A 26812-nucleotide genomic window follows, 5' to 3' on the forward strand; every position below is an offset into this window, starting at 1 on the left:
GCACTCTTAAATTTAAAGCTCCCAAACTGAACTCAATATTCTTAATTTCCATTATTTCCCCATAGTCATTCTCCATTCCCAGTCAGGTGATTCCCTTAATTAGTTCTATGCTTTATTTCTCTGCCAGGAAGACCTTCAATTGTCCCCTTATTTTACACAATTGTCTCAATCTTTAATAGACAAGCTCAGATCTCCTCTCCTTGAAGTCTTGATCTTCTAATGCTCCAGTATATATATGACTTTCCTTTATTCAGGACTCTTACGTTGGAGTAATATCTTAAGAATTTATGGAAATGGGGGTTGATGGGGTCACACAAAATGTAAATTATGGAAAAAGCAAGATCAAGCCAATTTAATTAATCAAAAGTGATTTTAATTCTTTCAGATTACTCAGAGTAGAGCTCAGTGAATAGTATAAGGTTAATCCTTTGATTTGTCCTTGTCTTTCCAACTGATACATGAAATAAGATGATACATTTCTTTTATGTTCCCAGCTGAAATGCACACATCCAGCAGTCACAGAATACATCTAAAGAAACATTTCATAATTGATTGACAAGCAAATAAGTCAAGGCAATGCAAACATTGCAAAATTTAGGAACTCTAAAAGGTCATGATAAACAGACAGTATAATTTTCTGACAAATAATCACTAAAGTTAGAATGTAATTGCTAGCTAAGCAGGTTTAGTACATTTTTTAGTATTGGAAATATACATAATTTTCAAAGTTCATGTCATTATAATGAAATACATTATCGCTTTCTCATTTATTTTATTTTATAGAACTTGTTTTTACAGAAGTAAAATCTCAAAATGGGTTTTCTGCTTATTTGGTTATTCGATGTGTAGATGAAAAAAGGGTGCTATAGAAAGTAACCTCACAGGCTGATCTGGTCAAAAATTCCTATCAGGGAAGGTCAGGGTGAGTAGTCACACTCCAGGCATATGACTTTTTAAATAAAAGGCTTATCTCTGCCTTAACCAAGGCCTGTGCATTGTTTTTGTCCATAGGTTAGCACACCATTGAGATAAGCATAACCACCCCCAAGAGAGCACATAATCTTGTTAGCTGTCCTGTAATCCAATCCCACCTTGCCTTCCCACCTTCATGTAATCTCCCTTCCCTTCCCTCTTATCTAAATGAATAAAAAAAATTGCAAAACGCCACTCTCTGAGCATTTCAGATCTTACTTTCTGGCAACTGTCATCAGCTTTGACTCAAATGAACTTATAAAAATGCCCTACAAGTTTGGACCATTCTTACGCTGACATATGTGATAAAAACATAGAATCATTTTAAGTCTGGGTTCCTCTACCCCCTCCCATTATAACAACTGCTATTTAAATTGTACATTCTTTTTGATGTCTAGCGTTTTTCAGAGTTGGGAAAAAGAAGAATATCGACTCATGCATATGAAAAATATGTCTTTAGAGATGGGTCTCTGTAGCTATGGATTGGCTTTGTACCCATTTATAAAAAATTGTTTTATAAAATATTCAGATCACCAAAGACATAATTATATTTGTATTTTAAGAAATATGACATAATAAACAAAAGTATTTTTTTCCTGGGGAGGGGGAAACGGTACAAAAACAACAAAAAAAAATGGATTATGTTCCTAAAGTCTATTCTATGTTGTCAAAAAATCTAGTGCTTAGTTTATTAAAATATACAACTTGCAAACTATTAGCATTCTCACAGGTCAAGGAGAGCTCCAATTTTAAAAAAATCTAGTTCGCTAAATAATATAATGCTAAATTTAAATGTAGGGAAACAGAAGAGGAAAATAAAAAGCATGTTGGCAATACTTACTTTCATAATGAATCTTGAAGCCATTATTAGAACGGCTGTTGTCTGTTGTAAATAGAAGGTATATAAAATTACTGCTACTAAATAGAAACTGGGGCACTTGTGTGCCATTGTAAGATCCAAGCAAGGGTGATAGAAGATTTGGCCCATCATGAACTTCCAGAACATCGTAATTTAGTTCAGTCTGAAATCTAAGAATAAGAGACACGTAAAATATATTTATTAGCATAATACTATATAGGAAATAATACCTTAGATTGCTATTTCAATCACTATTTACTTTTTTTTACCATTTTATAATTTGCTTTAGCTTATTAAACCCAAGTATCTCTGTTCCTAACCACTCTGCATGCTGGCTAGTTTTAGTTTTAGATATTTGGTTGTTGTTGCTCCTACCATTTTCAATTTCTTAAAATAAGATACCATTATTTTGTAAACTGCAATCAATACAGAGCTCCTTTTAACATGTTTTACATGCTAATAAAATGGAATTTTTTTATTTCTTCCTTGCACTTCAAGATCATATTATATTCTAAATCTGGATCAGAAATCTTAACTGTGGAAAAACTTCACATGGAATCATAAAAAACAGGATTTTATTTCCTTGCCCATGATGATCCTATAGACCAGGAAATTCTTTTCCCACTTTCACCAAGGTTTTCCTACAGATCTTACAGTATCCATTCAGCTTAACCATCTCCTCAGGAAGCCTTTCCGTGACTTCATAGTATAGGTTAGTTCCCTCGCTATATTGCCACAATGTACAGTGTCTTTTGTGACATTAATCATAGTCATGTTCGCTTGTTTAATAACTGTCTCCTTTAAGAGTCTATAAACTTCATGAGGTCAGACAGTGTCAGCTTTGTCAATGCTTTGCATGTAGCAGACATGCAATGAATATTTATTAGATAAGTATAAATGAATGAATCAATGTTTTTTAATGACAAAAGTATCTTTCTTTTCTCTAGGGCTATTACTAAATTGACAAAAAGGCACTCAATAACTTGGACATTCCAGTTTTAACCATGCATTTTCATCCTTTTAAAATGTATCTTTCATTACATTTTCAGTAATGAGTTATCTCTGGTACACTTTAGGAAATAATTTTGAGTTGAAACATCCACTAATGTTCAAATAATCACTTTTACTGTCATATCTGCCAGTCTTTTCATCATTACAGGCATAAACTATGTTATTCTTTAAAAACAAAAGCAGACAAGTAAAACTCAGAACCTGGTCAAAACAATTGAGTAGGACATTTAAAAATTAAAAACTTTACTTCATTATAAAATCTCTGATATTATTATGAATATGGCATGCAAGTAGTCAAAATTAAGTGTGTAATTTAATGCTGCTAAGAAGAACAATTGGAACACCTTTCAATATGTACCACTATTACATTCTTTAAGCAACACAGTAAAATGAACGGATTTCATAAGTTTATCATACTTTTCATTTTGCAACCTGGAATATGTTATATTTGTCTAAAATAACTTTTCCAATAATGTAATCTAGAATAGGAAGTGTACAGGAACACAAGCGTTTGTATAAGAATGCACAATCATGCAACTGTGCATTGTGAATCCATAATTGGTTGTTTTGTGGTCCTTCTATTGTAGTATGGAAATCAGAGTTTCACTTTGATAGCTAGTCAGTTGATAATAACTGAATTAAAATGCACAGAAGAGTCAGGGATTACTTTGAACTGAACCATAAAGAGACTTAATTCGTAATAGAATAGGACCAGTAACTAGTGATACAGAGAATGTTGTTCAGTAGGAGTGAGTCTTTTTATAGAAAATCATCACAAATTTGCCCTAAGGAACTATAAAAATGCATTATACTAACAAAGGGAATAGGACAGGGTTACACAATAATTTGAATTTCATTTTGTATTTTAAAATTGTTTGTATAAATTTCTCATTAGTTGTCTTAATCTAATGTTCATTTGTTGATGACATTAATAAATTTATTGTTTATCATAACTTATAAATCCACTAGATGATATTAAAAAATGAAGCTGGATCTAATCTTACCCAATTTTTGTTCTTTTGAAAACATTCTTGGTGTTAATTCAAACCTGTTTTGACCAAATTCTGATAGTTCTCGTGATTAAAAAAAAAAAAAATTGCTCTCTGGAAGATTGATACTGATAGTTTGTGGTCAAGTAGTTGAAGACGGGAAAAGGAATAGAAGAAACAGAAAAGAGGATGAGTTCAGTTAGGAGCTGCCATAGATTGAGAAAATTTAGGAACTGTGGGAAGACACAAAGCAAAAGTTTATCTATAAATCAAAGGATAAGACTTGTTAACTGTGTTTGACTACGTTAGGAAGCGATAAATGCTAAAAACCACCATATATGTCCATTGGCATTACTGGCATTCTGTATTGTATTTGATACAAAATTATATTTCTGAAGATTTCATTGATTTAAGCTATTTGAGGCAATCTAAAGAAGCTAACTAATGGCTTATATTTGTAATGTTTTTAGGTTTTATTTCTGTAAATTAATTCTAACCAATTGCTACAACTAGACAATATTAGAAGAAATAAAATAAAAAATATCTATGGCACCATCTTAATTATATTATCTGATATTTAAAAATGTTTTCAACAAGATTAATTTAAGTTATTCATGAGTACTAGAAAGCAAGTAACATAACTTTATAATAAATACAATTCATTATTTGGCACAACATTCTATTAAAACATATTCTCTGAATGAGCGGGACTATTAAAGAATTGGCAGTATCCTTGAAAGAGCTTGGCTGGAATTCAGAAGGAAATGAGTTTTTTCAAGAACATAATCTTATTATATACTTCAGAGATAACTTGTTTCTTAAAACAATCTTAAGGGGAAAATGAAGCACCAAGATATTATAAGGTCTTACAAAACAAGGAAGTGATAGATGATTTCATCTATCTGATTTCAAAGTGAATATTTTATGCCACTACCCCAATGGATAAAACTCTCATTTATTTTTTAACTTGCTTTGATACTGAGCTACTATTAAACATGTGAAAGCTTTTTAAGATGAATATTATTTTAAGGGACTGGTTTTCTGACGAAGTACATGGGAGTACAGACAGCTCTAAAGCAAAATCGCATACCCTTAAAGGGTCTTGGGAAAGAAGAAATGGGAGATATTTAATTTTCCTTTCAAATAGCTCCAACTCAAGAATCTTACTGGCTTGTGTGTATATGTCATATTTGACAAATTCAATAATCAGACCCTAATTCCACTGTATTAATATATTTATATGCTTATCACAAGAAACCTTACAGAGGTTTCTTTCATTTCTTCTTTAAAAAAAAAAAAGAAAGAAAGAAAGGGATTTGGAAATGCAATGAACAATAATTGGGAAATATATTAATTGGGAATATATTAATAATTGGGAAATATATTAATCCTTTGGATTTCTCAATAGTGGTCCAACCACAGATTGGAAGCTTCGTTCTTTTAATCATGATATTACAATCTTTCACCATACAGATAATTGTAATACTAATTCAAAATCAGTAATACTAATTTTCCTAAGAAAAATCTCAACTAACCAATCATTAATATGCATTAATTTGATAGAGTCATTTTTCTGAAGGACTTGTTAGTGTAGGTGTATGTGTAGTGTTACTGTTGTAGACTGCAACGAGGTATTGATTTGAATATGTTATAGCACCTTTGCCTCCTGAAATTTAGTACAGAATTTACAGGCTCTTCAAAGTATAGGACAACTCAAGTCATTAATTTAAAAGTCACATGTTCATTAGTCAGTAATGTGCATATATATTTAAAGCTCAAAGGTCCATCTTACGTATCTCAATAGTGCTGATACTACATTAAACAAATACAACACAGCTTGACAACAGGCTGAAATGTTAAAAGGGGGCCAATCACCTGAAGTATTCAAGGCATAACAACTGACTATTGCAGTAAAATTATACATTGATTTGGTAAATAAAATGGAGGAACTCAACTATTCCTTTACATAATATCCTTTTAAGGTTAAAAAAAATTCCAGAGACCTTTCAAATGTAATTTTGATAGAGTGTCCGGGTTCAGCTTCAATCACCCACTCACAATTCAAAGAGTCTTTATAGTATCCTGGCCATCCCGGAGAGAGAATCAGTCCGCTGGGAGCTGAGAAATGGCCACCACATGGAGCTGAGGAATGAAGTCAGAGAGTGAAAATAGAACTTTCAGAACAAGTTGCAGGAACTATTCCTAGTACTATGATTTGCACAGTGAATCTCTGCATAGACTTATTAAATGCTTCTTTATAAATTTTTTAAAGTAAATTGCATTCAGTCCTTCTACTATTGAATGATTATTTTCCTTAAAAAAGTAAATTACTTTTTAAAAATATGGCATAACTAAAATAATAATGAAAAAGGCATAGCTACCTACTTAGCATGTCAGAAAAACTAATCATTCAAGTCCCCCATAAATACATTATGTATCCCATAAATACATTCTTGTGCCTCTATCATCCTTTTCATCTTCAAAGCTTAGGGAAAAAAATGTTAGTTTGTTTCTCTCTCATTTTCTGATTTACATTTCCAAACACTGCTAATTCATGCTACACTATCTAAAACATTAATTTTCCTTTTTCCAAAGTCCCTACTACTGTTTAGGCCGTCATTGATTCATTGATCTTCTCTGACTTCCCATCTGCTGCTAACGGCTCTCTTGCTTCAGTCCAGTTGTCAGAATGTTCTTAAAATTAAGTTTCATTACACCATTCCCCGTCCTAGACATGCATTATCATCCCTTTCCTTTTAGCATCCAGGTTATTGAATACTTATTAAGTATTCAATCTTCTGCTTTTCCTTACACTCACAATTGAAACCATAATGATAGTACTGTAATTCCAGTAACAACTTGATTAGGTCTCGTAGTGTAAACAGCTCATTTTGTAGATAAACGAAGTTCTGAGAAGAGCAACATGCCAAAGTTCACAAGATTTGAAAGTCTCCAAAGTACTTTCAAGTCCGTTTTTACAAAATGAAACCCCAAAACCTGTCCTGTACCATTATTCCTTGTAGTATTGGTAAATGAAACTACCATCCATGGGGTTGCATAAGCCAGGGAGCTATAGCAGTCATCTTTCTTACTTCCGTTATCCTTCCATTTACTCCCTTATCCAATCCAGTCCAAAGCTCATATATATTACTGATTTCAGAGAGGAAGGGAGAGCGAGAGAGAGATAGAAACATCAAAGATGAGAGAGAATCATTGATAGGCTGCCTCCTACTGGGGATTGAGCCTGAAACTCGGGCATGTGCCCTGACAGGAATTGAACCATAACCTTTTGGTTCATAGGTTAATGATCAACCATTGAGCAACACTGGCCAGGCCCAAAGCTCACTCTTATTTCTGTATCTCTATAGTCCTTAGCTGCTATAATAGTTTAAATTACCATCATCTCATTCCATGGAGTAAACCTTCCGAACTGACAGTCCTAAGTGGTCTCTTCATTCACATTAGCTATCCTCCAGACTAGAGTCAAACTGGCTTTTTAAAACCACAAATCTGACTATGCCCTTCAATGGTGTCTTTTTGCGTTGATCAGTAAGGCCCTGCATGATCAGCTGTTGCTTACTCTCTAGCCTAGACTCTGACCTTCTCCCCTTCCCTCTGCACCCAGCTACGTTAGTCTGCTCTGTACCTTCAGGAGGGACACACAGTAAAAAATGGAGTACAGTGGACTTGAATTGTTGAAAATTATTCAGGAAGAAAAACAATCAAGTGTATATCAGCTTTTCAACACATCGGAGATCATTCCCAATGACCTCCCATGTTGTATTTTTATTTTCTTTAAATCCTTCCATTTAAACCATCCCCTGTGTTTTTATTTTTGTTGTTTACATGTTTCTTGCTGCTTTACCTTACAGAATTTATAAAAACTGATTGCTCCAGAAGTTATTTTGTACTTTTTCATTCTTCAAATAATTTGGTATAACCCAAAGAAAATAGGAAATAGTTAAAAAGTGTCCTAGAAATCAAGCATTACTGAACAATGTCAATTTGAAAAAACCATTATGTAAAATTGCCAAAATTTATTATTTGTATGAGAAAAAAAATCCTTTCATATACAACTAAACTCTCCTCCTTAGTAGAATTTAATTATTTCTTAAAAGACTTTTAAAGGAGACCATTTCTATTTACTGTTTGTTATAATGACTCACAATTATAATGTAAATTTACTCTTTGTTATAATGACTCAAAATGAAATTATGTGCATAATAGTTATTTACATTACTGAATGTTAAATGGCAGAGTATTTTAGTGAGAGAAGGTCCTGGAAATATGGAGAGCTTCTGACAAAAATTCTTGGTAAGTCTTGGACTCCCCAAGAGGTTGTGACACCTAAGAGAGATGCTCAGTGCAGGTCAGTCAGGAAAGCCCTGCCATCACATTGATAAGCAGGTACATGGCAGGAAAATGAGCACATGGAGACGCCATGGTAGCAGCAGCAGCAGAGTATGGAGTGGACAAAATGCAGGGCAGAATAAGGAGACACCAAGTGTAAACTAAACATTCAAGAGAGAGAGAAAAAAATGCCAACTATAGTCTTAATAACAACACAAATAGAAAGGCAATAACTTAGTTGCCCAAACCTTACAATTTTATCATATCCACGTACTGTTTATATTATACTAGAAGCCTGGTGCACTGTGGGAGGGGGTTGGAGGCCTCAGCCAAGCCTGTGCCCTCTCACAGTCCAGGACCCCTTGCTCCTTACCGCCTGCCTGCTTGCTGCTCCTTAGCACTGCTGCAGAGGTGGGAGAGATTCCCGCCACTGCTGCTGCACTGGCAGCCGTGAACCCAGCTTCTTGCTGAGCAGAGCTCCTCCTGTGGGAGCACACTGACCACCAGGGGGCAGCTCATAAATTGAGCGTCTGCCCCCTGGTGGTCAATGAGCATCATAGCAAACAGTTATTCCACTGTTTGGTTGATTTGCATATTAGGCTTTCATTATATAGGATAATTAATAATTTTCTTTAGATACACTTTTATTTTAGCTTAAATGACCTCTTTGGACTTGACCTAAGCATACATACATACATACACACTAATATAGATTTTGCTTTCTCTTTTCTTTTGATGCTTATATAAATTGGGAATCAGATGCCTGAGATTATGATTGAGAGTCGAGTCAGTTAGAACCCACATAATAAGTCATGAAGGGGGTATCTTGACCTCAATATTTTTGGAAGGGGATATTGAATCTTTTTCTCCTTAACTAGAGCTCCAAATTGTCAATTCCAAAACAAATGGAAAGTTTGCCTTTATACCTTGTTATACATTTTGTTTTACTTGTCAGGGATGTTACAATGATAACAATATTCAAAATATTATGTCTCTACCAGGAAGGGACAACTTGTTTTCATTAGTCTTAACTCAGTGTCTTAATTAAATCAACAGCTTTGAGCCAATAGCATTTATCCAACTCTTCCAACATATTTTATTGAATGTAATCCTCTTTATCTTTAAAGCAGTCCAGTGAATGTATTATGTCCTAATTATATTCAAGAACATGACCATGTAATCGAGAAGGCAAGTATTTCATTTCCATTTTTGTTGAGGGGATTGTTTTAGATCAAAGAGGGCATTGCTGGCTACAGTTCAAAGGGCGTAAAAGACAAAGAACCAAATAGAAAGAAGAGAAGCAGATAGTATACATGCATCAGAGTCTCTGAGTCCCAGAGGAGAAATGACTATGAAGAAATTAATCCCTGGTAATAAGTGAACTGAACAACAAACCAATTTTACTGAAATGAATAGTAATAAGAACAGAAGCAGGAGACCAGTTTGGAACCTATCACAGTAAACAAGAGTTGGTATGATGATAGCTGATGCCAGGCTGTCAGCAGTGGAGAAGTAAGAAGTAGATGGGTTTTGAATCTATTTCAAAGATAGAGCTAAGAGAATTTTCTAATTGATTACATATGGTTGGTTGTTATAGGAAAAAAGGAGTTAGGAATTACTCCAAGAGTTTCAGCCTGAATTACTGGAAAAGGGGAGTGCTATTAAGGATGATGGAGGAAGTTTGTGACAGTAGCATGTTTAGAGTGATTGGGGGTGATCAAATCAGTTTCTGACAGGATAAGTTTGAGGTGCCTAAGTGGACACTTTAAGTAGGAAGCCAAATATATGAGTCAGGGAAAAGAACTAACCTGGAGATTTAAATTTGAGAGACATCCGTACAGGGATTTATTTAAAGTTAAAGACTGGATAAAAAGTACTAATAGAGTAAGTGGAAATAGAGAAGAAAAAACATCTATGAGCTAGCACTACAACACACACTAACAGAGATCAAAGACATGAGGAGAAACCAGGAAGAGAAAATAAATGAGCCTGAATAATATATTTAATAAAATGAAATTTAAAAAGTATACAACTGCCCTATCTGGTTTATCTCAGTGGCTAGAGCATTAGCCTGTGGACTAAAGGGTCCCAGGTTTGATTCCAGTCAAGGGCACATGCCCAGGTTGCAGGCTCAATCCCCAGTGGGGGGGCATGCAGAAGGCAGCTGCTCAATGATTCTCTCTCATCATTGATGTTTCTATCTCTCTCACTGTCTTCCTTTCCTCTCTGAAATCAATAAAAATATATAAAAGTAAATTAAAATCAATAAAATAAAATATTAAAAAGAAAATATACAACTTTTAGACTTGTATAACTTCTTTTCCCATGAATAATTTTATAGCTTTAAACGATAAAGAGACATTTCATTTTAAAAAAGGTAAATGGTATACAGTTCAGATTTTATAACAAAATAATAAATACAATTTAACCCAGCTCTCATTTCTGGTCTGCAAATAAATCCTTCTCATCTTTCAGTCTGTATGGGTACAGTTTAGTAGCATTAAAAATGACATTCATCAATAAACAATAAATTCTCCCAGAAACAGTTTTCTTCTGTGACTGAAACAGAGGTAGGAGACAATTTATGTCCAACTGTCTTGCTTTTTATATCAAAAAGTTCTAGATGACTTAGCGCTCTCTGACACCTAGGAAGAGAACTTCTGTGTTTTGCTCTGAGTCTCATGGGATGGTATCTCTTTCAATTTCTTTTGGGATGCATTGGTTGGTTTATTACTGGCAAATACAGAAGCAGCCATTTATAAAATAGAAATATAACTCAGAGGTTAGCTTGAAAATAAGTCAAAAACTTGATGTCTCTCTTCTTTTTGTTTTTAAGACAATGTATAATTTCTCATAATGAATAAAAGATTGTATTTACCAAGCTTCCAAGGAGGCAAAATCCTAACGGAAAATTATTAGGATGGATTAACTAATTTTTCCTGGGGGCAGAGTACAGTGGATTGGGTAGGTCTTATGTTAACCTGAGGGTTAGGTATGGAGGAAAGTTTCTGAATACATATGAGTAAGGACATAAAACTGAGAAGAAAGAACAGTTTCATTATGGTAGAATTGTGGGTACAATCATGAGAGAGAAAGATGATGATGATGATGATGATGATGATGATGATGATGATGATGATTTTTACAAGTATCAGCCACCTTGAATGGCAAAATAAGGGAAGAGATGGCTAAGAAAGATAAGTCATCTGTTTACTGCACCATATAAAACTATTCTATTCTAATTCTAAAGAAAAAACAAAGTAAAAATTTCCATTATTTGTTAATGCTTCTTGAATAACTATAGTTCCTGAATCAAGTCAAACTACTCAACTGAGCAACATTGGCAGCTCAATTATTGGTAAATATTGTATTGACAAATTGCGGAAAGAAATCAGATACCAGCAGAATAGCAATGCAAACCCAAAGGCTATAGTACAGACTTACCCTGCGATTGAAATGACAATCTGGGGAGAATGCACAGTTCAGGATAGGGTGTGCCAGCTAGACTCTGGAAGCAGGAGGATCAGCCTTGAGCAGTGTTACACAAATTTACAAAAAGGGGAACCTCAAAGACTTTCCATGAAATAACTCTCTGGAGAATGGTTCTTATGAAAGTTCGAAGTGCAACCAAATTCTTGGAACACTGGGATGTTTTCTCAAAAGGGAAAGAGTCTATGGCTTCTACTCACTCCTTTAGCCTATCACACTCCCCCAGGCTTTAGTGGCTGCTGTTGGATTTCCAAGTAAAATGACCTTAGTAATCACTACATCAAGCCATTTCCCTTTTATAACATGCCATTTCCTGTTCACGAGGAACTAAATAGGCTAATGAGAATACTTGTCAGTTGTCAATGATATCCTTCTTATATTATTAATTATTGTTATTATTGTTAAATAGAAAAATATTTACTTATAACTATGTCTCTATAAAAAGTGAGAAATCACACCTCACACTTAGGTAGGTAGTCTGCTTCATCCACTCACTTAATGAGTTTCTGTTACTGCCTTGCTAGTGTAAGCATCTGAGGTCCTGGCTCCTAATTACAGCATTGGGCAGCAGGTGCTCTCTGTGGACTCAGACCCATCAAAACCTCTTCCTAATGGCAGTCAGCCTCACCATATCGGGGGAATAAATATTCAGAGAAATTTGAGCTCAGTGCAACTTGTTGGAATGATATGTTTGGAATATAAGGTAAACTCAGAAATGGTTAAAAGCTAGACATTCACTAAGAAAAAGTTAGGAACTGATGGGAGGATCAGAAACACCTGTAACAACTTCATGGCAGGGTGGACTTATGGCCAATTCACAAAATAACCACAGACTCAAGCTCTCCTACAAAGGGAGTCATCAATCCGGTGAAGCAAACCAGAGCTGAGAAAAAAGTATTGAACTGTGGCTGTACTTAAGAAAGCCTCAAAATACAGATTTTAAACTAAAAATGGTAAAAAGAGACAATGAAGAAAGAAGCCCAAATAAGGATGCTAAGATCATTTGAGGTTAGATAATAAGGCAGGCTCAGCTCTTTGGATTGGCCTTTGTTCAGGCAGAATGTAGGTGGCAAAAACTAATGGGGTTCCCAAAGTCCAATAAGACGGCCTCTCTGAGTGGGTCAAATATTTTACCTAAAATTTTGCCTTTTATATAGCAGTTCTGGTCACAAGGAAAATTCCAGTGACTAGGAATCTAGAATTTTCCTCATTGATAAAAAGATTCCAGGATTTGAGGGTCAGGAGTGGCTCCAGTTTGCTTCACTCGGTGCAGTAAAGGAAATCTAGTTGCCCACTACTCCCTTGACAAAGATAATAATGTGAAAGCGTTTTATCCATACGTCAGGACATACAGACACTATGCACATATACAGGTAAAAAGAGAAATAAAAGTAAATGTGGTTATGTCATGTTTCTTTCCTCCCTTTTCAAAATGTCCCAGAACCTAGGCTGGTAGAAGGGACTTTGAAAAACACAATCTGGGTGAGTCTGGCAGTGCCCTCAGAGGCTGCTGAAAGTAATGCTGTCCACATTCTGAGAAAGAAAAGGGTGTGTTTGGTAAGAGGAATTCCAAGGGAGAAGGTTGTAAAGAGAAAAATTTCACTTTCTGGATTTAGTGAGGAGGCTCACAGGTGCCCAACAGGGGGCATGGACTGTGTTGAATAGAAAAATAGATGAATGTAAGGGCAGCAGGGCCATGATGAGACTACCAAGCAAGAAAGGAAGAGTGTTTATGCAGCTGCTATGAGTGGGAAACTTTAGTGGAGAGAGATTTTTAAGAAATGTCCTAGGTGGTACATCACAAAAATCCCTGTGCCAGGAGATCTGGGATAACCATCTACACCATTCTTCATGGCTCTGGGATATATCTTTGAAGGGGACACCAGGCAGAGACTGGCCCCAGATAGGGACAGTTATATTTAGGCTACAGTCCAACCATGATAGGGGTCCTTGATTGTCACTAGCCTCAGTGAGGCTGACTGTGGAATTCAAAGTCAATGATTTCAATGCCGAGTACAGTGATTCATGTATTTTGTTTTCCACTTAGCAAAACGGAAATATCACAAGGCTTTAATAAACAGCTAATCTTTGATCCTCATGAGAAAATTTGATCAACCCATCTAGAGAAAGATTAAAATTTTAACAAAGATAGGCTAAATCTATCCTTAGTTTCACATCAATGTTGAACTTCAGGTCAGTGAATAAAAACATAACCCAATTCTGTTCAACAATCTGAAATTAATCTAAGTTTAGCTGTGGGATCATAGAACTGAAACATATTACGATCTCATATTTCCCTTTGGTCTAAACAATCCTTATTAAAGGACTAGGGCAAATAAAAAGTTTCCTTTCACTTTTCTCAAAGATTTTCCACAGTTTTAAGGTTGAAGACTGGTTGACATGAGTGAATCACTAATTTGGCAATATGTCTAAATTTCTAGATAATTGAGGTAGAGAGGAACTGTAGGGAGAGGGCGATATTTGAGTGGGTTGAAGCCTTGGATTTCCTTATGAAAACATTTTATACTGATCTCCCTTGCTCTATAAATTCCAATTAAAACAAGTAACTTCCTACTTTTTAACTTTAACACGCAGCAATCCATACACATAAGCTACTTTTTTTTTTTTTAAAATCCTCATCCGATGACATGTTTTTCATTGATTCAAGACAGAGAAGAAAGGAGAGGGAGAGAGAAACATCAGTCAGTTGCCTCCCACATGTGCCCTGGCTGGGAATGGAACCCACACCTTTCAGTGCAGCCTACCAGACATATGCAACTTCTAATGATGCATTTGGTTTTGGAATGTTTTGTGTAAAGATAATAAAATGTAAGTAGAAATTTATTTGCATTAATTAGAACAAGTAAATATGTATTTTACTTACATAACATATTCTATAAAATGATAATAAAAAAGTTTTAGCAAAAACATGAAGCATGTATTGGAGGCAGTGGCAGTGCTTTAAGTGAAAAACTATAATAAATGATAAGCAAACCTTTTCTGTCAAAATATGGACTACCTGAAGAACCAAGAACAGAGGGCTCCCAGACATAGTTCTCAGTGGAAGTGGGAAGTGGCTGTGAGGAAGGCTGGAGAATGGCGAAGGGGGAAGGGGTGATTTATAAAAAAAGAAAAAGAAAACAGTGAAAAAGAAGCTTTCCTCAACTAATCTCAAGCTTTTGTTGTTAGTACCTAAGTAGAATTGAGGCAAAGCTAAAGGAATTCTTTATAATCCTTAATAGAATCCAAGAAATGAAACTCCTCTTATTTATAGAGGAGTTGACAGCACTCTGCTTTATTGGGAGGAAACTGGCTCCAAACACGGCCTGGTATGGCAGGTACCCTGGCGAATGCCGTGGTCAGAGTGCTTGCAGCCCACCATGATTCTGCCTTTTCGGCTTCAACCTTATCCTGAGTGATGCCCCTACGTCAGTGTTCGATCTAGAACTTGGCAGGTCAACCAACTGCGTGTAACTTCACTCACATGCAGAAGAAAATGATTCTTTTACTTCAGAAACTTTCATCAAGTTCTTATTAGGATTTCTGAGGGCCCTACTGGCCTATGTCCAACGATAGTTCTAAATATTTTGTTTCACTTATTTTTAAAAGTTTAATACTGTTAGTTTTTCACAGTGAAAATGATCACTGAAATTGCTTTCTCATATTAACCAGAAATTCATAAAATGATTTGTTGTATCAACCTCATTATTTGTACCTCTCCGTGCAGCTAGGCACCAAGCAGCTCCTAAACCAACACTCAAGTAAGGCAACAAGCCTCAACAATGACCCGGAGGTGGCCTCTGTGCCTGTCCACTGGGACTGTAAACAGCTCCCAGTGTGGGGAGAGAGAGGCGCAGATCGAGTCACCTGTGAGCTGAAGTGGCTTCCCGCAGGATAATTCTGAATCTGCTTAGCATTGTTTATGAAGCAGGTCATACTCCTGACCCCACTGGTTACTCACCAAACCCCTGTTCTCCACTCCAGTCACATGGAACCAGTCCGTTCCTTCTGCCTGAAACGCCTTTCTCCCTCCTCCCACTTTTCCTTCAAATACTAACAAAGGCTTTCCTGACTGATTCCCCAAGTCTAGTTCAGGAACTGTGCTAAAATAAGAAATGAATTAAGGGGCAAAGAATGTTGAGCAAAATTAAACATTACTTTCCACTTTCTCTTTTTATTTCAGTCCTTTATTGTGCAAATCCATTATGTTTGTAAAACAAAATAGCACATTCATAACCCTTGGCAAGGCAGCCCCTACTATAAGCCTATAACATTTGAGGTTTGGAGAACAGTGAAGTCATCTCGTTTGCCCCCTCCCGCACCCCAGGTATTAGAAATGAAAAAGGCATTAAAAAAGGAGGGAGGAAATTAAAGGGGTTAATAGGAAAACATAATCGCATGTCTGGATTACTTCATCATGAGACATCATAAAATGTTCATTCAATGAAACTCAGCATGTATAGATAAAGGCTGTATTACTCAATTAAGTCTGCTATACTTCTGAATAGTACATATTGAATATTCTCAATTTATCAACTAGGAACTGAGAACACACAGGTTGCATTGTTAATTTGGGCACAGGGAAAAATAAACATTGATAAAACAAGAAAAACAAGAAAACATTAAAATATTATCACCTAAAAAAAATATATTATCACCTAATCATTACAGGGTGATTTATTAAAAGGTGTTTTTTGGTTATAGTTCATCAATATCTTAGTAAAAGCTCTACTATATCTTTTTTAATAAAATAGATTTATAACCGTAAGTACGAGAGTGGAAGGAAAATAGTAGAGTTTAGGATATTAATTCCTACTGTGATAATTCTTAAATAAAGCCCCCACCCATATTCCTATAGATCCTAAATTGATATACTATATATATACTTGAAGTATTTTATTTTTCCTATGATCATCCTTCATTCTTACTAATATAATTTATGACTTTATATGAGTATATATATTCAAAGAGATATACTTCCAAACATTATATATAACACATATATATTGTCCTGAACTTTCTTGACTACATTTTATTGGGCAAATTAAATTGAAAAAAAATAGCAAACCATGCCTACAAAAATTATAAATTTTAAATAATGGCTGCATTAGCATAAATTTATTGTAATTAATAATAGCACATTTTTGAAAATTAAGTAAGTTTATACCAAGAATGGTTAAAATACTAAAAAATAATGAATAGAACTATATAAAGTATAATATGCTCTAACTATAAAGTATACTAAAGAGAATTTACACATGCAATCAATTTTATCATCTATTAATTAATGTGTATCTTTTCCTAAGAGCTCTTTTTAAAGGAAACTTCTAAAATGTTTCTAAAAATTATTTTAACATGGAAAATTAAAAGTGTAATTTATTTAATTACTATATGTATAATGTATAAAACTCATATTTCAAGAAAAAGACTGCAACAGTTCTGACAGAACAATGCATTTCCTGTTATGGTCTCTAGGGCATAATCATGATGGCGTTATATTTTTCATTGGCCATTGGGCTTACCTCCACATCTTGGAATTGGTCCACTCCACATCACTTTTCCATCCATGAGAATACATGTAATTGTTTCCGTTCCCTGGGTTTTAATAAATCCTTCTTCACAAATGACTGAAATCGAACTTCCCAATTGAAAGTTGTCCCCAAACCGCCTTGCGTTGATTGGTATTCCAGGGTCAGGACACTCATTATGACCAAATGCTTGAGAACAGCAAACAAAAACAAACAGTATGAGAGAATCGTTTGTGTACCTGGGGTGAGTAAAAGTGATTTTTTAAAAAAAGTTATGTTTATATTTAGAAAAGCCTTTATTTAAAAAAATAAATAAATAAAAATTGGAGGCTCTCCTCTGCCCAATCTGTAATGTGCAATAGTAATGATGGCTTTAAAATATTAGTTTCATAAGATTTCAAAATAGAACTGTTTCTGCTTATTTCCAGACACTGTTAGGCTTAGTCTATGCTAACATTTTCAGTAAAAGCTAGTCAGAATTCCAACAAATGTGAATACAGAACAGGTTAACTCTATACCATTGCAGACTTTTCTTATGAGCCACTGTTTGGAATGAAGGAATTGTCTCATTGTGGGAATTAAAGTGAAATGTTTCAATCTAGCATGAAGGTCTTACAAGTTCTTTATCTTTTGCCATATGTCACCTATTTTCTGCCAACTGGGAAAAGGGAAAATAGATAACTCTTCATAGTCACCATGTTTTAGGCACTATGATAGGAGCTTTAGAAATGGTATTATCTCATTTAACATTTAGAATGGCCTGATGTGCCAAGTATCACCACTTTCCGAGATTCAGAAAAAGCAAAAGAGCTTGCCTCAGATCAAAGATAGGACTGAAATGTACCTGCTGGTGTGGTTTTCATTTTTTTCTCAACAACATATTGTATCTTGGGTTATATGTCTGTCTCTCAAGAGAATGTGAGTTCTTGAATTCAGAGCCTTCTGTCTCCCACAAGGTAAAATAGGATAGCGTGTAATTTTTAGCTCAGTCACAGCAAGTAGCAGAAGTGGAATGACAATGTATTTTTTTAATTTCTCAGAAATTATAGATTGCATGAGGACTACAAATTTTTCTCCTTTCTTATCTGGATGACCCAATATGTACTATAAATTTTTAAACTAGTATAATGTAAATGGAAGAATATTTAAAGTAGCTAAGGTTAAATGTATAAAACATTTTACAAAGGGTTTATAACTTCACATTATTATATTCAGACTGCATAAGTACATGCAGTTATTCTAAATATTCTCACTAATCATCACTTTGATATTGTTCATGAATTATATAACTTTACTATCCATTCTCATTTTTAAGTTAAACAGTATAAAACAATATTAAATTCTATAATATATAAAATATACTTTTAGGTACACATATCGAATCATTGTTTTCTGTTGTGCTTTTAAACACATTTGTGCTTAAGCCTAGTTGCTCCTATACAAAATTCTTGATAGGTATTTTTTAGGAATAAATAAAAATTTTAGTAGTAAACACTAAATATAAGAATTTACATATGCTGAATTAAATTATCTACTAGATAAACAAAATGGGAAACAAGGAGGCATATTTCCATAATACCCTGAAGATACCAAAACATTGAAGTTAAAAATACTCATTTAAGACAAACTGAAAATTATTAATATAAGGTATCCCATAAAATGTATACACACACACTTTGAATAATTATAGAGACACTGTTTATTAAAATGCATTTCATTTTCAAAATCGAGCCATCAGCTAGTAAAACTGTATATACATTTTTGGATACCCTATAACTATATATATATATATATATATAATTAAATTCAAAAAGGACTTCCAGATAAAGCAACAATTGTAAATAGCAAGTCTCTCTGACACACGTCATCACCAATTTAATGTTATGCAATTACATGTTGACACTTATTAGCAACAGTATTCACCACTAGTGACACTTTGAAAAGGCAATAAATGTGTTTTATTACTAAATGCCAAAGCTCAGAATGGAATGGACAGGGACATGGGTAAGGGGTGTAATTCTTTTGTAAAGAGCAGAAAACTAAATCCTACTGTTACATGACACTTAAATATCAATTTATTAAGTTGGTTAATATCTGATATGATGGTAGTTTTAAGGAAAATCACTAGTATTCTATAGCTTCAGGTAAAACATTTACAAACGAAGCATTAGTATCTAAGTATATTAACCTACTAAGATAGTTTTCCCTTTATGTAATTCATCCTTTGGTTATATTTATGCCATTATTTTTTTTTTCAGGAAAAGAATATCCATTGTTTTGAAATACAAGAATGAGTGATAGACAATATCTAAATAACCCCAAAGACATCTCAAATCTAGAGCAATATAATAAAGAAAATAATATACTAACAAATGTCAAGGTAATAATAGTCAAAAGCCAACTAAACAATAAGAGCTGATGTTTTTTGATAATTTATTAAGTACCATATAGCTAAATTATGTACATTCCTCATCTAGTTTAGTCCTCACAGAAGCCCAGCAGGGTCTCAGTGGCGAGGACTCTGAGGCTCAGTTGTTAAACATGAATATGTAGAAAAGCCAAGACTTGAAGCTGCATAGTTTCCCTTTAAAGCTCATATTTTTAATTGTTAAGGGCTGGCATTTGTCCTCCTTGGTGGCTTTGCCAAATCAGCTCAGTGGTCTGCTGCCCCTAAATTAATCCTTCGTGTTGCTTCCTGCCATGTGAACTTGTCTTTGAGATTATAATTCTGGGCTGTTATTATTTGTTAATGTCTCCTGTTGGTTTATAGATATTTTAAGAAAAGTTCTATCTCCCTTTTAATAACAGAGCAAAACTTGTGCTATATAGTAGGTTTGAGGTTATGCTTATACAGTGGGGCCTTGACTTACGAGTGTCCCGGCTAATGAGTTTTTCCAGATACGAGCTGTCTCTCGGCCGATTTTTTGCTTTGAGTTGCGAGCTAAAATTCGGGTTACGAGCCAGCTTCAGATACTCCACCGCTAGTGGGCGCAGTGAACGTCACAGTGAACGCCACAACATCAGCCCAGCATCACGTGACTCACTCATTCACTTTAATGATTTGACATACAAGTAATTTGAGTTACGAGCTCCGTCACGGAAAGAATTAAACTCGTAAGTCAAGCCCCCACTCTAAGACTTAATAACATAAGTTAACATACTGGCTGATATAACAATGATATTTGAAACATATTCCCTTAATAGCAGGCCTCTCATACATAATAGGGAGTAAAATATGGTTGGCAATCAGGACCAAATAAACATCCCCGGCCCAAGTATGTGTATAACTTGCTCAAGTTTCCTCATCTATGGAAGAAGAAAGCTGGTTTGCATGATTCCTGTCTAGCTCAGCTTTGCAGAAATATGTCATATGGAAAACATAAGCTTACTGTTGTAAGTGATGTTGAAGCCACGTCCTGACATTGAGTGGTCAGCTTGAAATTCCAGCCGCAGGATATGACTGTTACTAGTAAGATGGGAGGGCACCTCAGCCCCAGTAAAGGTTCCGAGAATTGGGGAGTCTGGAGAGTCACCGTCTTTAACAGCAAGGAAGTCAAACTGAGATTCCAGATCAAAGTCATTAAAAGAAAGGTGTATCCGACTCCCTGGGTCAGAGATTATTGTCCAGATGCAGTTTAGATTATTTCCATATCCTTCTGGGTAATCAGGAGAAAGGACTGTTCCCATCGGTGCAGTGAAGTTAGAGAGGCAAGGGACTGTGAAAAGAAGATTATAAAATAGAATAAATGTTAAAAAGTCATATTTTACCTTATATGCTACAATCATGATAATCAATTACAGCTTGAAAAATACTAACAGTTTCAAATATCTTATAAGACAGAAAATAAAAGTTACCTTTTTACATATCAGAAATGGCAACTAGTATTTCAGATGACTGTATGCTTAAATAGGCACAAAAATATAATTGGAGCAATAACAGCTATTTATTTAGACATGTATGATGTTTGTGTTAGAATGCTGGGCAATTTTGGTCCTGTACTTAAAAATAATATTTGAGAAATCTTTTGAGATATCATAGAAAGCAATATGCTTATGAAATAATTGAAGGCAACAAAATATGTTGTGACTATTAATAGAAATGGGATGATGTAGCCCAGAGAAAATTTGTAATAACAGTGGCATTGGTGAGTTTCATTCTTACCATGTCAAGGGATGCGCTGATAGTTTATAACACAGATAAGTAAATACACTAGCTGTTACAATTGCCACGCCTGTGTCTAACACTGGAAAAACAAGTAAACTCTCACTCCATACTAAGTCGAAGTACTCACCCACCTCCAGCTTTCTCTTTTTAACTTTTAAAAACATCTGACTTAAAGGTTCACATAGAATATTTAGAAATCAAAAGGAGGATTGAAAAAATAGAAAAGTAAATGATCACACAGAGGAAATCAGTTAATATAATGATGCATTTTCTTCCAGTTTTTATTACATGTTTTTTAACACAATTGAATTCATACAATTTTGCACGAAATTTTAGTTACAAAGGGTAAAAATGCCTCAAAATATTTTGCTAAATTTCTGCCTAGAAAAGTTGTATTAATTTATACTGAAATGTAACAAATATATTAGTAAGTACAATACCCCTACCAGCATGAAAGGGTGTGACTATTTTACCTTTCTTATTTGATAGAAAAATGACCAATTTCTATCTCTTTACAGAAATAGAAAAAGATTAATTTATATCTAAATGTATGTAGTTTATGTAAGATATGCAAAAAGAATAATCAAAATATATAAATTATAAAATTTATCATTTTTATATATACTATTTAATTTCAATTTGCTTTTTCCGTATGTAATTTTGTTAGAAGTTAAAACCAAGACTTGGAAACTGAGAACCACGGGACTGAATCCAGACTGCAAATGTGTTTGGTTTATTCTTTTCTTATGCCTAAAAACAAATAAAATCACCTTTAAATTCATCATATTTCACACTCGAGGAGAAAAAATCTGGAGTTCTAACTTCCCTAATGCACTACAATTCCCTATCACTTCTTGTTCGCTTTTCACACTCTTACCTGACTGCATCCGGAAATCATTGATTCTATAGCCTTGATCTATACATTAAGGGTCAGAAAACCTTTTCTGTGAAGGGACAGATAGTAAATGCTTTGCCTATACACTCCACATGGTCTCCTTTGTAACTGCTTAGCTCTGCCACTGCAAACAGGAAAGCAGCCATGAACAACAGGTAAGGGAAAGTAAGTGGTTATGTTCCCACAAAACTTTATGTACAAAACCAGGATTCAGGCTGGATTTGACCACAGTCCTTCGTTTGTCAATCTCTGATCTAAATGACCCCCACCTGGAGCAAGAGCTGTCCAAAATCTACCACTCTGATCTCATCAGAAAGCTAGGTAGACGTCTAGATTACATAGTAGCCCCCGTATCCTTGGTTTCATTTTCCAGGTTTCCATTATCCACAGCCAATCTTGGTTTGAAAATATTAAATAGAGAATTCCAGAAGTGAACACTCTGTAAATTTTAAATTGTGGGTCACTATGAGTAAACTTCATGAAATCCCATCAGTCCTGGTCCATCCAGCCAGGGAGGTGAGTCATCCTTCGTCCAGCTATCCACACCGGTATATGCTGCCCACCCATTAGTCACTGAGCAGCCTTCTTGGTTATCAGATACATGGTCTAGGAATTAGTATCATAGTGCGTGTGTTCAAGTGGCCCTTATTCCACTTCATAAGGAACCCAAAGCACAAGAGTGGTGATGCTGGCAATACAGATACGCCAAAGAGAAGCCATAAAGTGCTTCCTGTAAGTGAAAAGGTGAGTACAATACAATATTTTGAGGGAGAGACTACATTCACTTTTATCACATGCAATTATATGTGACCACTTTTCTATTTTATTATTAGTTACTAGAGGCCTGGTGCACAAATTCATGCACAGGTGGGGTCCCTTTTCTTGCTGGCGATCGGGGCTGATGGGCGGGGGGAGGGGGGGCGGCTGGCTGGGGGAGGGACCACAAGAAGTTGGCAAGCCAGGTCCCCTCCATTGGGACAAAATGGAGGAAGGCACCATGAGAGGTTGGTCAGCTGGTTGAGGGGGAGACTGCAGGAGGTTGGCTGGCTGCTTCCCCACCCTCATCGGGGCTGATCTGGGGGGCTGGCCAGTGGGAGGGACCATGGGAGGTTGGCTGTGGGAGCACACTGACCGCCAGGGGACAGCTCCTGCATTGAGCGTCTGCTCCCTGGTGGTCAGTGTGCATCATAGCGACCGGTTGACCAGTCGTTTGGTCGTTCGGTGGTTCGGTAGCTTAGGCTTTTATATAGAGATTTGTATCTCTTATTTTGCCTAATTTATTGATTAAACTTTACCGTAGCTATCCTATATAATAAAAGCCCAGCAAGCAAACGGCAGAACGACCAGAACAATTGGTCGACCAGTCGCTATGACGTGCACTGGCCACCAGGAGGCAGACACTCAATGCAGGAGCCGCCCCCTGGTGGTCAGTGTGCTCTCACAGTGGGAGCACGGCTTGGCTGACAGGGATGAGCAGTGTTCCCAGAGCAGGCCAATCCCTGCAGGCCACACTCCCCACTAGTGCATGAATCCTGTGCACCAGGCCTATAGTGTATGTATAAAATACAATATATATAGCATTTGATACAGCCCATTGTTTCATGCACCCACTGAGAGACCTTGGAACATATCATCCTTCAGATAAGGGGGGCTACTATAGTCTAAAGCCTTAATTATATTAGACTAGAGGTCCGATGCATAAATTCATGCAAGGGGCTTGATCCTCGCAGCCCCGGCTTTGTCCAGAAGGTCAACTGGAAGGACACACAGAAGGTCATTTGGCTGTCCAGTTTAATTAGCATATTACACTTTAATTATTATAGATTCCATTTTTATGTGACTTCCTTTGACCCAGTGTTATATGTCTGTGAGCACCACACTGATTTTATGGTAATAAAATGCTATAGTATCCACATAAACATCTTTATTATCCACATAAATTTGGTATCTACATAAACATATATTCTGGCCTGTTTTTAAAATCTATCTGTATGTCAATACATTAGGTCAAATCGCCAAAAATTTATATTAGAAATTTTAATTGAAATTTCAAAGCATTTCTATATAATTCTCATATTTAATATAAGGTCTTCTCATTCAGGAACATGGTGTTTATTTTTTTCATTATTTCCTTCCCTAATAAGTTGATATTTTTTTTTCTAGGAGGTATTTGGTTTTATGTAAGGATCTTTCTATATTTTTATAACTTTATTTTGTGAATAAATTCTCTTCCAATTACACTTTTAAATTAGCTATTGTTGGTATATAAGAAAAATACTGTCACATATATCAGGATGAAAGATTTAAATTTCTTTAAAATAGTGAAAAGTGTTCTTTACATTTCCAAAGTTTTAAAGTTTGTTTTAGTTAGCATATTTTAAGTATTTTATTAAATGCATTTTATCATTTATTAAAGCTATATAGTGTTATCATTTTTATGTGATATATTACATTAATATGAGTATCCAATATTACACCAACATTATCTCCTTGGAAGAACACCTAGAACTAAAGATCTTCAACTTAAAATCTTTTGAAATATTACTAAGCTTTAGATGCTGCTGATATAATTGAATCAGACTATCTAATGTGTTTTATTCTCCCACAACAGGAACTTCCCAAGGTAATCGTGATTAAAAATGAACACTGTCCCTAAACTGAAAAAGTTCCACTTAGGAGGGCCTGTGCAATCTTCCTCTCCTAGATTTCCCAAAGAACAATACAAATATACTGTAACTAGGGAAATTTCTGCCAGATTCTAAAAATACCCATTTTACTGAAATGTAAGATAAGTTATCATAGCAATATGTATCTAGAACACTATAATGAGAAACAGCAATGCATATTTGTTAGTTTCTGTATTTTTGTATTTTTTTACTATGCCGTATATATATATATATATATATATATCAATCAGGAATTATTTGGCTTGTATTCACTTTAAAAGTTCACTTACACTTTTGAAAGTGTTAAATAATTTTAAAATGTTAAATAATCAACATTTCCAACAATAGAAAATGTATTTTAAGGCATATATTATAATCAGGTAAAATGTAGGTCTTTTTTTTAAACCAGGAAATATTGAAGTAAGGTTTGTGCTAATGTCTTTGCAGGAAATACAGGATTTCACAAATAAAAAGCATTAACATTATAAGTTGAATACAGATGAAAAGCCATATTTAAAAACTAGAAAAATTACTTTTACTTTAATTGTTATTGGCTTATATGCTTTCATCTGGGAATATTCAAAATTAAAATTCAAAATTTTTAATATTGCAATCACACCTGGCAAGTTGTATTTGTTGGTAATGAAGACAGTATTTAATTGAACCTAAATATGCCTCAGTATATAATACAGATTATATTTTTAATGCAGTTAAATTGGAACATTTTAATGTATTTGAAAAAATACATTATTTTAACCTAAGCATACTATATTTCATAAACATTAATGCATTTTATTCTGTACAATATAAATAAATGGCACATAAATATGCATTAATGTGAGCATCTACAAGCAAAAATAAGTTAAGGCATTATGCACAAAATATAAGCTAGAAATATTTTAAGTTTGTTTGCAACTAAGCATATACTATCTTGTGAAAATAAATGAGTTTATTAGAATTAGTTCAGATGTATAATTTCCATAATAAGTATGCTATCTATAAAGTATAAAGTGCCACCAATAAAGTGTTATGAGAACATGTAATATATACTTTGCAATTACCAAGTAAACTTTGTTAACTTTATTTAAATCTGTAATGAAATTTATTTGGCATAAACACATTTGTTAAAGATAGTATCACAAAGTGCTACTCATTCAAAAATAATTACACGGTTCTAGCTCTTTGAAATTAATTACAAAAACAATTATATGCAAGGACAGGGTAACATATGCTATCTGGAAGAAAGCATTTGGTACTCACAGATACAGATGGGTATGTTTGCAGACCATTGGTTATTCTCTTGACAAACAATGGATTTTTCTCCAATTAATTCAAACCCAAACTGGCATTCGAACCTCAGAACATCACGATTAGAAAATCCATCGCCTTCTCTAATTCCATATAAAGGTGTACCAGGATCGCCACAACTTTCTTTTTCAATTTCTGTAAAAATAGGTTAGAGTCATTTACCAAGGGCTTCAGGCATTTGATATCCATACAACCAGTTTAGTTAGTATATGTGCACTCTATATAGCTATTTCAGAGAAAAGGATGGAAATTATCTGATATTATTATTATTAATTTTTTTGCTACTCTTATGGATTGTTTTGATAAAATGATGTAGGAAATAGTGTATTTCTCTGATTTAGGGGAAACTGAGGTTATCAGAGCTATTGTCACTGCTCCTTACAGAACAGTTATGACAAGATTCAGATTTTCTGACCCAGTTGGTGTGGCTCAGTGGTTGATTATGACCCAGAAACCAAAAGCTTGTAGGTTCTTGCAGACTTGATACCTAGGCCACCCAATGGGAGGAGGCACCCAATCGATAACTTCCTCTCTCATCGATGTTTTTATCTACCCCTGTCCTTTCCTTTTTCTTTAAAAA

General features: G+C 34.8%; 1 protein-coding gene across 2 annotated transcripts in view; it reads right to left on the bottom strand.

Annotated features, from left to right (window-relative positions):
• Nucleotides 1-26812, bottom strand: part of CSMD3 (CUB and Sushi multiple domains 3) — an 879736-nt gene that overhangs the window by 336606 nt on the left and 516318 nt on the right. For both annotated transcript variants that reach the window (XM_081111575.1, XM_081111574.1), the window contains 5 exons: nucleotides 26185-26367; nucleotides 20588-20914; nucleotides 17193-17387; nucleotides 5835-5973; nucleotides 1814-2001 (listed from right to left, as the gene is read on the bottom strand). In XM_081111575.1, the coding sequence (XP_080967701.1) occupies nucleotides 1814-2001; nucleotides 5835-5973; nucleotides 17193-17387; nucleotides 20588-20914; nucleotides 26185-26367 (1032 nt within the window). The remainder of the gene's footprint in view (nucleotides 1-1813; nucleotides 2002-5834; nucleotides 5974-17192; nucleotides 17388-20587; nucleotides 20915-26184; nucleotides 26368-26812) is intronic.

This window comes from Myotis nattereri, assembly GCF_964212035.1.
Source record: "Myotis nattereri genome assembly, chromosome: 17".
Lineage (NCBI taxonomy): Eukaryota > Metazoa > Chordata > Mammalia > Chiroptera > Vespertilionidae > Myotis > Myotis nattereri.